Source organism: Lepidochelys olivacea (genome assembly GCF_965140295.1).
Source record: "Lepidochelys olivacea isolate rLepOli2 genome assembly, chromosome: 17".
Lineage (NCBI taxonomy): Eukaryota > Metazoa > Chordata > Testudines > Cheloniidae > Lepidochelys > Lepidochelys olivacea.
Window position 1 is genome coordinate 834306 of NC_140427.1, and position 12597 is coordinate 846902.

Here is a 12597-nt window from a genome sequence, read left to right on the forward strand (position 1 = left end):
CAGATGGCCTTTGGGAGGAGATAGGGGCTGAGGGGGAAGAGGAGAGAAACGAGGTTTTTCACACTGAGCTGGAAGATGAATAACCTCCCTGCGTGTTCAATATTCATGAGCTCCCTGCTGAGTGGGTGGGAGAGGTTGTGCTGGAGGGGGGGAGCGACTGCTGTATAATGAGGGCAAAGCTGCTGTCCTGGCCCCAGAGCAGTAGGCTCCTGGCAGGTGGGTTGACACTCTGTGGGGTGCCCTGGCCCGCTGCCCTCAGCCCCAGGCCTGGCACAGAGCAGGCGGTGCTGGTACCGGTCGGAGGGCGCGAGGCGGGTCTGCTCTGCACTGGGCCAGTTCAGGTGGACGCTAATTGAAGTTTCCTTTCTCTGTAGCTGGATGAAAGGCTTGGGCAGGCGGCTGAAACAGCCAGGGGAGCCTCTGGCCCTCGCCTGGGATCTGTCTTGGGAGGTGGTTATTGCTCTTCCCCGGCTCCAGCCACCAGCAGGGAGCCAACGCACTGCAGCTCCCCGCTGGGCCAGGGCACAGGGTGTCTGCCGCAGGAGCACGGGCATGGGGCTGGCAGGGTCCTGCTCCTCTCCCATTCTGAGCACGGGTGGGCAAGGCTGGCCTTTCCTACCTTGCTGGGCCATGTGCCCCTTCCTTCCTTCCTCTTCCCTGCACCCCTGGCCCCATAACTGTGTCCTGCTCCCAGGCTGGGGCAGTCGCAGAGCCGAGGGGGTCGGGGGGGAGGCTGGGTACTCAGGGCAGGTCCCAGGACTGCTTCCTTCCCCCCCCCCGCCCCCACTCCTCTGGGAGTCACAGAGCCGGGGTCAGGTGGAGGCTGGGTACTCAGGCAGGTCCCCAGCCTGCTTCTTCTTCCCCCTCCCCCCCACTGTTTCACTTTCTTGCTCTGTGCCCCCAGGGACTTTCTCTGGGGCTTGGGCCAATTTACATACATTTTAATCTATCGCTCTGAGTCAGTCCTCCCCAGCCGGAATCTTAAGGAGATGAATAATTTCCCACTCTCCCCACCCGTCCACGAAGTGGAGTTTGATTCATGTTAATTTCATCCCCGCTTATTAGAGGAGAGGCTACGGGTCCGGATTGGCTGGGGTCGAGAGCCGCGCTCTGGAATCTCCGAGTCAGGGGCAGCCACTTGCTGGGTGCCCCTTGCCCGGTGCCCCTTGTGCGCGCTGTGGGGGAGGGTGGCAGGTGTTGCCCTGGGTCTGGAAGGCCGCAGTCCCCTCGCTGCAGGAGCTGGATGTTTCAGGGCAGGGGAACTGCCTGGAGTCTGGGCCTTCCCAGTATGACACTGTGTGTCATTGTCCTTCTGCAGACAGGTTTGAGGGTTGCTAGCATCCCGCCAGGCCATTCTGGGCCCAGGGCTGCTGCGTGCCAGCCCGTGGAGCAGGAGCTGGGAGGTTCCCTGCAGAGGGGTGTTTTTCCCCTGAGCAGGAGGAAGGGCTGCCCCACGCCTGGGGGCTGCTGCATGCAGGGAAGGTCTCGCTGAAGATGCAGTCCCTTTCCCTGCCCCAGCACTGACGCATGCGATTGAGCTGTTAATATTCAGCACGCTCTGCGATTTCTCCCCCCGCCATCTGGCCGGATCTGCCCACAGTTTCTATTCTCGAGTGGTACGTAGCACCCTGCCCCGCTCTCCATGCGGCGTTCGCAGTGTGGCATCATGCTGGGGAGCTCTGCCCTAGCAGTCTGGGGGCCGGTCCCTGCATGACTTTGATGGGGGTCATCAGTGAGTTACTCTGCTCCAGAGAGCTGGGCGCTCAGCCCCCAATAGCCCCCTGCTGTGGCCTGTGCCAGCGGGCGAGCAGTGCGGGGAAGCCCCGCGGGGACGGTTCCTTGGGAGCTGATCCCATGGAGCAGCGGCCTGGAAAGCAAGCCAAGGGTTGGAATGAGACAGCGAGAGGCACCCTGGTTCCTGCGCCGAGTGCAGACTGGCCCTTCGCTGCGTCCTTCTCACCCACCTGGGGCTGGATGACTCGGAGACGGTGCCACGGCTGCCCGCACTGCCCCTTGTGGGGCCTGGGCTGCCAGCCCTGGGAATGGCCCGGGGGGCTGGACTGGGCTGTCGGGCCCTTCCCCTCGCCGCTGCTGGACTCAGCTCAGGCTGGTACTGCCTGGGAGCGGGAGCGAGGGGTCTCGGGCCGTCTCGCAGGAAGCACCGCAGCTGGCCCCTTGCTGGCCACCTAAGCAGAGCCGTCCAGGAACAAAGGGGCTGGGCAGACTGAGCCCCTCACTGTGAGATGGGCTCTCCCTAGGCAAGGCAGGGCTATGCCTGGGCCCTCCCGATCTGTCTCCTTTCCTAGCACCGACCCGCTGAGCTCTGTCTGGGGGGAGCCAGCTCGCTGCGCTCCAGCCCCATGGGGGAGGCAAGGCGGGAGGGTGGTGCAGTGAGATAGGGCCCAGACAATAGGAGGAGAGCGGCTCCTGCAAGTGCTCAGTGAAACCTGGATGTAAATAAGGAATTAGCATATGGTTTAACCAGCCCCTTCAGGCAGGGGCTTTGTCATTACAATACCTGCTTTCCTAATTAAAATACCACAGCAGCTCCCTGGGCATGCGGCCAAGATAATAATCCCTGGACTGGTGCAATAAAATACCTACAGAGGTGGTGCCTTTAAATCACAGACCAGCCTCTGCCTCTGGCACCAGGCCTGTCACAAGCCGCCCCACCCTGGCCTCGTGGGTGCCAGCCGGATGGCTGCACTTCCTGGCGGGTTCTGGCTCTGCTCCGGCTGTGTGGGACCGGGAGCTGGGCACGCTTTTCCTCCGCTGAGGCTCGTTCCAGGAGCAGAAGGCGGGCGCTGACGGGGAGCTGTGTGACTCATATTTCTCTCCAGGTGCCACCTAACCAGCAAATGCTCCTCTAATGGTCCAGCGCCACATGTGGGACAGTGCCTGGGACCCTCTAAGGGCCCCAGTCTGCTCCCCACAGACGCAAGCGTGAGGTGTCATGGGCATGCTGGATGCAGGGGACGCGGGGAGCCTTGGGTATGCAGGCTGAGCAGGGATGGCGTTCAGACCCTTCTAGCAGTGCCAGGCGTGCGGTGGGCACAGTTGACAGGACCTTAATGTTTCCTCTGGATGACGGCTGTAAGGAACAGATTCCTGACCCCAAATGGGGCTATAGCAGGATCTGGGAGCAGCTGGAGTGGGAGCCAGGCATCCCCAAGACTCCTGTCCCCGACCAGACGGGGGTCTTCACGATCGGGTTCCCCATCCGGGGATCGGAGATGGACGGGATTGGAGCTGAGTCCGGGAGAGCAAGAGGACTGTGAGAGACAGCGAGAGCCCGAGAAAGAGCTGCAGAAGCAGCAGCAGCATGAACTGGCGGTGGGGAGCGGAGAGGGCTAGGGGACCCCCCAGGGGTGAGTGGGGATAGACCCCAGGGTGCCAGTTCCACAGGGAACCTCGAGACTAAATTGCTGCCCCTGGTTAAGGGGTGGGGGATGTGGATGCCACCTCACTGCCTTTGAGCGGGCTGGCGATTTGAACCAGGGGGACCCTGCGGAAAAGCCCCGGTGTCTAGCTCCCTTGCTGGGTCCCAAGGCCATAGACTCCGTCAGCCAGATGGGTGGGGAGGTGGACAGGCTCCCACTCCTGACCCCAACCTATATGTCTGTGTGGAGTTTCCTGGGTTCAGGCCCCGCGGACCGCCAGTGGGAGTGGAAGGTGATGGTCAATGGGGAGACATTCATGGGGTGGCGAGATCCTGGGACAGAGAGAATTGTAAGGCCCTGGGTGATGCAGCCTCACCAGATGCTATGGGGCTGTGTGAGCTGGGTGAAGGTCCCAGGGATGAAGCCCCTCACCCTGCCTATGGCCCGGATCCCTGTGCAGACCCCGGAGGGGTGGGTCTAGCTGGTCGTTGGGGTTCTCCAGGATATCGGCTGTGAGACCCTATTGTGGGGTGACTGTGTCTCTTTGGGACAGGATCCAGGCCCTGCTCCGGTAACTGCCAAGGGTTTGAATTTGAATCCAGGGAACCAATCGGTGGAGAGGGAAATGGTCGGTGAAAATGCAGATGACCTGGCTGGCAGCAGGGAGGATCTGCTAGGCTCAGGGTACCTGCCTGCCTGTAACCAGCCCCCTGGGGCTGGGTGGGACAGAGAGATGCTCCCCGCCCCCTCGCACACCAGAGAGGGGGCTCACGCTGGCTCAGATGCAGTGAGGAAAGCAGCGAGCTCGCTGCCTGTCCCCACTGGGACAGCAAGGGCAGTGCTGAGCACAGTGGGAGCTGAGACCCCAGCTGAGTGGGGGGAGACACAGGCAGGGCAGGGGATCTGTTGGGAGTGGCAAGGTGCTTGGTAAGGAAAGTCTGGATGGGCCAACACAGCCTTGTGAGCTGATGGCTTTGTCTAGTCAGCAGGGTGGGAAGGCGAGGAGAGTGGAAGAGGAGTGTCCCTGGACCTTACCCGTTAGCTGGGTGAAGAATTGTGACAGGGAAGGAAACATGCCTGTGTCTGTCAGGGGTATTGACTTGCCTATGGAGGGAGCTACGCTGATCTCCAAGCAGTTGTCTGTGACCAGCCTTGTGTGCTGGGACCAGGGGAATGAGATCCCAAGCTGTGTGTCTGGGAAAGGAGAAAGTGTGTCCGGCTCTTCTTTGTGGAGCAAACAGAAGGGGCCTTTCAGCCTGTGATGGTTGAGGGTACTGCAGTTGTCTCAGAGCTGGTTCTGGATTCAGCTAAAGCCCAGGATGGGAATGGCCCTAAGTTTGTGTCTGCTCAGGAGAATGGCCCTGTAACTAGGTCACATCCAGTTAGTGTCTATGTAAAATCCCAGAGACCAGACAATTCTGGTGCTTGTATTTTGCCCGTTGCTAGTGTGTTGTTGGGAAAGGGCATAGCAACTCTGTCTGATCAGGGTGAGATCCTATCCAGGGCACAAGGAGAGCATGAAGGTGATGTGATTGTGTTACCTACTGAGGGTGTGGAAACCTGTAACAAGAAGGAAAAGATTCCTGAACTTGTGTGTGGCAAAGGGAAGGAGAATGCTTCTAACCTTTTATCTAGGAAGTCTGTAATTTTGCCTGAAAGGGGATGGTGTAGGAATCCGCTGGATTGGCCAGAGGTAATTCTGGATGTAAGTGAGACCCAGAAAGAGTCTGTTGTTGCTCAGGAAAGTGCTCCTCTAGAGCAAGCCCTAGGTGAAGAGGGTAAGGGCAGAATTTCTGTGAAGGGTGAATTGTTGCATAAAAAAGCCCTAGGGAAAGGAATCCTCATGGAGTCTTTGCAAGCAGTTTACTGCAACTGAAGGGTGTGAAAGTCATTTGATCAAGAAAGTTTCAGATCTTAACAGCCAGAAATTTTCTGTTATGAATGGATCCACTGACTTTCCTGTTAAAAGATCCAGTGGGGATAGCTTTGAAAAGGTCTCAGATGGGGTGAAAGCTGTTAAGAAAGTTAAACAGTCCGATAACCAAGTGGCTGTGTTTGGCCAGCTTGTTGGGGAGACAAGGTTGTTGAGAAAGGGATGTCTCCATGCTGATTCTGTAAGTGAACAAAAAGAAAAGGAGTACTTGTGGCACCTTAGAGACTAACCAATTTATTTGAGCATGAGCTTTCGTGAGCTACAGCTCACTTCATCGGATGCATACTGTGGAAAGTATAGAAGATCTTTTTATACACACAAAGCATGAAAAAATGGGTGTTTACCACTACAAAAGGTTTTCTCTCCCCCCACCCCACTCTCCTGCTGATAATAGCTTATCTAAAGTGATCACTCTCCTTACAGTGTGTATGATAATGAAGGTGGGCCATTTCCAGCACAAATCCAGGGTTTAACAAGAACGTCTGTGGGGAGGGGAGGGGTAGGAAAAAACAAGGGGAAATAGGTTACCTTGCATAATGACTTAGCCACTCCCACTCTCTGTTCAAGCCTAAGTTAATTGTATCCAATTTGCAAATGAATTCCAATTCAACAGACTCTCGCTGGAGTCTGGTTTTGAAGTTTTTTTGTTGTAATATCGCAACTTTCATATCTGTAATCGCGTGGCCAGAGAGATTGAAGTGTTCTCCGACTGGTTTATGAATGTTATAATTCTTGACATCTGATTTTTGTCCATTTATTCTTTTACGTAGAGACTGTCCAGTTTGACCAATGTACATGGCAGAGGGGCATTGCTGGCACAGGATGGTATATATCACATTGGTGGATGTGCAGGTGAACGAGCCTCTGATAGTGTGGCTGATGTGATTAGGCCCTGTGATGGTGTCCCCTGAATAGATATGTGGGCACAGTTGGCAACGGGCTTTGTTGCAAGGATAGGTTCCTGGGCTAGTGGTTCTGTTGTGTGGTATGTGGTTGTTGGTGAGTATTTGCTTCAGGTTGCGGGGCTGTCTGTAAGCAAGGACTGGCCTGTCTCCCAAGATTTGTGAGAGTGTTGGGTCATCCTTCAGGATAGGTTGTAGATCCTTAATAATGCGTTGGAGGGGTTTTAGTTGGGGGCTGAAGGTGACGGCTAGTGGCGTTCTGTTATTTTCTCCCAGTGCTGGCCTCATGCTCCCCCTTCTGCCTTCCCACAGGTTCACCAGTGCCGAGGCGGTGGTGATGGGAGACGTGACCTACGGTGCGTGCTGTGTGGATGATTTCACGGCGAGGGCCCTTGGGGCCGACTTCATGGTGCACTATGGACACAGCTGCCTGGGTACGGACCGGGGCTCTGGCTCCAGTAAAGGGGGATCTGGGGTGTCTGGTTGCTGGTGCCTGGGAGTGTTCTGGGTCAGGGTCAGTACAGAGGGAAAAGCCAGTGTAAAACAGACCAGACTTCCCGCCACTGAACCCCAGGCCCCAGGCTGATCTCCCCCAACCTTCCCAAACCCGAGGCCCCAGGCCGATCCCGCCCAGGCCCGACCCCCAGTCCCCAGGTCGATCCCCGTCCAACCCTCCCAAACCCCAGGCCTATCTCGCCCCAACCCTCCCAAACCCCAAGCCAACCCCACCAGCCCCTGACCCCCCAATCCCCAGGCCGATCCCCACCCAACCCTCCCAAACCCCAGTCCCCAGGCCGACCCTGTCCCCCAACCCTACCAAACCCCAGGCCGATCCCCCCCCCACACACACACTTCCCAAACCCCAGTCCCCAGGCCGATCTCCCCCCAGCCCCTGACCCCCAATCCCGAGGCCGATCCCCCCAAGCCCCTCTCGGAGTCAGTCCCAGGCTTAGTGGAGAGTCCATAACCTCCTGAAGAGGGAATCCCTCTGCTCTGGCCCAGAGCGACTTTGTTGTCTGTTCGGCCACCCAAGCTCCCTGTTCTCTGGACGCGCAATTGATGGACGCGGTTCAGGCTGCATGGGAGGAACCTTTGCTGCTCCCTGCTGCTCTCCACTGCCCCTGCTCTGCGGCTGCGGCCCTCTGGCTCAGAGGCTGTGCCGATGCCCGGCAAAGCCGGGCCATGGGGGCCTGGCAGGCGCTGTGTAGATGCCTGCGAGTGCAGTGCTGGCAATGATGATCCTGTCTCAGGTTCTCTCTCGAGCCCTGTGCCGCAGCAGCCAGGCTGGTGTGTCCAGGAGGCGTTAGGACGGTGAGGGGTCTGTCCTTAGCATGCACCATGGCGTCCGTGTGGACAAGCATCGGGGTGCTGGCTCCCCAGCAGCTCCTCCTGCGGCAGCCCAGGGACGAGACATCATCCCCGCTGCGCCCTCAGGCCACCTGGGTTGGGGAGCGTGGAGGGCAGGTTGCCGACCTCACCCACTCCTGAGCCTTAGGAGCGGCGAATGGCAGCCTGGATTCTCTGGGCTCCTCCGGAGCCTCAGCCTGCTCAGCCCTGTCTGGCCTTACCACCGGTCTGCAGCATGGCTGCAAACCCTGCTGTGTGCGGGGCCCCCAGGCTGCTGGGGCCCTGTGGGGAGCCCAGACTTTCAGATCTGAGCTGTGGCTGTCTGTCGCTTGTTCCCATGGGCACTGGGCTGTGGTGCCTGCCAGGAGGCTGTGCTGTGCCCTTGGGGGCACTCGGCCAGCTTGTGAGCTCCCTCTGGCCATGTATTGAACTGGGGCTCCCGCTCTGTGGGGAGGTCGTTGCTGCCCGACAGGCAGGTTCTGTGAACAAGATGGCCAGCTCTGCGCAGCCGAGCTGCAAGCAGCGCCGTGTGCTCCAGGGGCTGGTGGAGGGGCCCGAACCAGCCATGCATGCCGAGTGGAGGAGCTCCCAGCTGGAAAACACCAGTACCACTCACATGGAGACATTTGCCGTAGCCTCTTCTGGACCAGCACCAGCGGGAGGCTCCTGTCACTTTCTCTCGAGTTGGGGAGAGTGGATATGACCCCCCAATGGGATCCAAACGCCTCCCAGGGGAGGGAGAGAGAGGGGGTCACGCCTCCCTCCTGGGCTTCTGCCCTCCATGGCACAGGGACCCCTTGGAGACAGCATTGCCCGGTCAGTCCCACTCCCCACGTCTAGCTCTCTTTGCCCCCCCGCCTGTTGCCAGCCTCACGCTCCCTGCTCATGGTGGCCTTTGCCTCTCTGGTGTTTGGCTTCCATGGTGCAGCACATGGTCTGAGCAGACCCGTCCCCTCCTGCTGCTGCCATAAAGAGTGGTCCTGGTGAGGGGCTGCATGCCCCAGGGCAGTCCCTGGTGTGATGGCGTTACAGCCACTCTCCTGTCACAGGGTCTCAGCACAGGAGTGATCCCTGGGCAGTTCCCGAGGTCCGAGCCAGCCTGCAGCACTGTTCCCTGCTGCATGTGCCAGACACATGGGCCTGGGCGGGTCCTTTAGATACTGAATGCCCAGGCATGGGGCGAAGGCTGCATGGCAGACAAAGGAAGCCTCCAGTCAGCCCTGCCCTGTCCCCGAGGAGCTGTGCTTGGCACCCTGGGCCCTCCGGCTGCTGCTCAGAAAATGCCTTCTCACTTCCTGCTTGGGGGGAAGGGGGAGCTTCCCCACACCTGTGTGTGGGGACGCTCTGCCAGCCCTGTCCCGCTCCTGGGGCCCTGGGTGTTCAGGCTCTGGAACAGTGAGACCACCAGGCCTGCAGTGCCTCGGGCCAGGACAGGGACTGGGGTGGAAATTCACCCGCGGCCTGACCCTGGTGCTCCTGCCCCTTCCCTGCACGGCCTGATACACACTGATCAGTGACCCCTCCCCGGCCCGGCAGGCAGGTCAGTGCTCTCCCCAGGGGACGAGAGGGAAGGGCCGGGGCTCGGGCCGGGTTAGAACCCAAGAGTCCTGAGTCCCTGTCATGTGCCCATTCTCCGTCTCCAGAGACACTGGTACGGGAGGTGCCACACGCAGCCGGGCTCCCTCAGTCCCAGGCACGGGGAGAGGAGTGGGAGGTGCTGTGCTTGTGAGCAGGTGCTGGGGGATCTCGTGGAAGCCAGAGCAGAAGGGAGGGGAAGGAGGGGCTGAAGGAGGCCTAGGGGAGCAGAAGAGGCAGGTCTGGCTGGGGCTGCCCTGCTCTGGGGCCCGTGCTAGCCCTGGTCTGGTGGCAGCGGGGCCGTAAGGGCTGGTTTAAAGGGCAGGCGAGGAGGCGGCTCTGTGCTCCCTAGGCGGAAGGGTACTCTGGATTCAGTTGCCATGGAAACTGCGCTGCTGTCCCAGATGCTGCTAACTTTGAAGTCCACCCAGGGCGGAATCTGCCCAAAAATAACAATAAGGCACTTTGGGTTTTAAGGTGGCTCTGTGGAATTGTTGCCCCAGGTAGTGGAGGGCAGGGCAAGGCTGGGGCGGACGAAGGCATCCCCCAGCCCGGCTCCAGGAGGCCACCTCCTGGCTCGGGGTGGGCGGGCTGTGCAGCCCTTACCCCACTGAGACTGGCCTGGGGCCTGACTGTGTCCCTGCTGACGTGGCCAGAGCGCACCTGCCTGCCTGGGGGCGTGCCGTGTGACCCAGGTGCTTGACCACAAAGAGCTCATGGGACACACACTCCCTGGGCATTTACAGTGGACAGCAGGGCACCCCCGCCCATTGGGCACTTCAGCATCAGTCACCCAGGACCCTCCCTGTGTGTCCCTGGCATCAGCGGGCATGGGGGGGCCTGTCTGTGCTGTCCAGAGGCTCAGGCTCTGTGCCGTGGGAGCTGGGGTCTGGCTGAGTCCTGGAGCCAGTTCTAAGCCCAGTGTCGACTCCTCTGGCTCCCTGGGACCGTCTCCCTCACTCCCAGACAGTTCTGGAGCCCAGTCCCCACTGGTGGGAGTTCATGCAGGTCAGCCCAGGCACCCTGCCAGGGGTGGGTCTGTCATCTGTCTCTGCATCATGGGCCCCAGATGGAGAAGCCTCCCTGGGGGGTGAATTTACAGGGCATGGAAATGACTTTTAGTAATCACATTTCTTATAGAATATTGCAGGGTTGAAAAGCGAGGGTCCCAACCCACGTCCAGGCGAGTGGCCACAGCTATCAATGTCCATCACTGCACTATAGGAGCGAGGGTCAGAGGGAGACAGGTCAATAGCCTGAGGACATAAGAACTCCTGGTCTGTCCCGACTGCTAGATTAATGAACGGCGAAAAGAGAAGCACTCGGGAGCAGGAGCTCACGCAAAGCTGCTGCCTGCCTGAAGGGACCCCCGGTTGGGTCCCATTTGGGGGACCAGAGTAATATTCCTCCAGGGGCATCTCTCCAGTATGGGTGGGAGCTGCTTTATGCACTGGGCTCTCCTGATGAAGGTCCCCAGCCCTTTCCGGGAAATGCAGCCACTGCTGGCAGGGAGCACTTCTTCCTGGGCAAGCAGCTCTGCACAAGAGCTGAAGGGAAGAGACTGGCTAACACTCTGCCTGATCCGGCCGGTGCTGGGGCAGCTGTGCCAGAGCCCGCACATGTACCAGGCATGGCCGCGACTTGGGAAGCGTGCTGGGGGCCTTTACAACTTCTCCGAAAGGCAGCACCTCTGGGGTCACTCTGATGGGGAGGGGCTCCCCCTCTGCTGAGCTACCAGCCAAATCCTGAGCCAGCCTGGCCCTGCGTGGCAAGATGAGGCCTGTGGTGTTCTGGCTGCAGCCCCGGAGCCGGGGGGCACAAGGTGCCGTGTCTCCCACAGTGGCTCACATGGTGCAGGCCTGCGCGATGCTGCCAGGTGCTGGGCCCGCCCATGGCGGGATTGCCCCGGAGCCTGAGGCAGGGTATGGCGGGACTGCAGGGGAACCAGAGGGGCGTGAGCTACGCCTCCCTGTGCTGCAGCTGCGGCTCTGACTTCCCGGGCCTCAGGGTGGCACTCGGGCCTCAGGCCCCGGAGGTGCGGGGAGGGGCAGGGCAAGGCAGTGGTCTGGTCGCCGCGAGGAGCCAGCGGGGCTGTCTGCAGTGCAGCTTCTGGCCATTCGCCCTGGGTTGCATTCCCCGTCGATTGGCCGGCGGCTGCCCTGGCTGTTCTGAGCAGAGCTCCTGTGGTCCGGTGATGCCCGGTAGCAGGCTGGTTACCGTTACAGCGAGCTCTCCCTGGCATTTGTGCCCAGGCCTTTGTGCCATGCCTCGTGCTCTGTGAAGGACAAGGGCACAACTCCCTCTGTGGGCCTGCAGCCCCTCCACAGCCCCCCCAGGAGCAAGTAATTTGGCACTTAGTTGTGCTCAGGTGAACGGCACTGAAATGGGCATGGGGTGCGGCGTTATGGGTCAATGCGGACCCTGGGTTCTTTAATTAGTCACTTAATCGTGGCGACATGGGCTCCTTAGCATGGAGAGTAGTTCTTCCGTTCCCTGGGTGGCTGTTACCCAGAGAGAAATGACCGCGTGCTGCTCTCCTTTGCCTGCGGCACGCAGCTCACCATGCTGCCCAGCTGCGTGCTACAAGCCCTGACCTGGCCATGGCGGGCTGGTGCTGCCAGGCCGAGGGACTCGCACATCATCTCCTGGCGAGCTCTGCGACTGGGCCTGGAGCCCTGCCTGCCTGTGAAACGTTCCTCGGTGTAAATAGATGACATGAACAGCACTGACCAGCGCACAGCGAGCCGGGAGCCTCTGCAAATGGGGGCAGGAGCTGCCTGATGGCTTCGGCAAGCCAGTGTGGTGCCGCTGAGGGGGCCGGCCCCTCTCCTTACACAACGGCTGCACGCAGGCCCGGGGGGACGGCTCAGCAGCTGGGCTCAAGCCACTCTCTTGCTGCTTCCCCAGCCGGTGCCTGTGCGTGGGCTGGGAGGTGCTGCAGTAGGGAGGCTCTGCTAGCCGGCTGTGCTGGGGGCAGCCAGCTGACCTCACGCCTCTCTCTCCTTGGCCCTAGTTCCCATTGACGCCACGCAGGGGGTGAAGATGCTCTATGTGTTTGTGGATATCAAGATCGACACGTCCCACTTCGTGGAGACCATCCACTTCAACTTCCCCAAGGGCGCCTGCCTGGCTCTTGTCAGCACCATCCAGTTTGTCTCTGCTTTGCAGGTGAGACAGCTGTGGGGCCTCACGCCAGTAACAACACGGGAGCCCCAGCCCCATGCCGCCTTGCCAGCGGGGGGCTCTTTCATTCCCTGCAAGCAGCTGCCTCCCAGTGCCTGTGAATGCAGATAAGCAACAACTTCCCGGAGCCAGCGCCTGGTGGCTTCCGGGTCACCCTGCTCCAATGCTGGGTCCTCTTCAGGGAGCCATGCCAGAAAATACTGGAGCACCGCCTGGTACCTGCAAACCGTGGGCTCCCAGGGCCAACGGGACTGAGTGGGTTTATAAGGAGCACAGC

The 12597-nt window shown here is 60.0% G+C and overlaps 1 protein-coding gene across 3 annotated transcripts in view; it reads left to right on the forward strand.

Annotated features, from left to right (window-relative positions):
• DPH1 (diphthamide biosynthesis 1) overlaps positions 1-12597 on the forward strand; it is a 53793-nt gene that overhangs the window by 24906 nt on the left and 16290 nt on the right. For all 3 annotated transcript variants that reach the window (XM_084650796.1, XM_084650797.1, XM_084650798.1), the window contains exons 4-5: positions 6528-6649; positions 12151-12305. In XM_084650796.1, coding sequence (XP_084506922.1) covers positions 6528-6649; positions 12151-12305 — 277 coding nt within the window. The remainder of the gene's footprint in view (positions 1-6527; positions 6650-12150; positions 12306-12597) is intronic.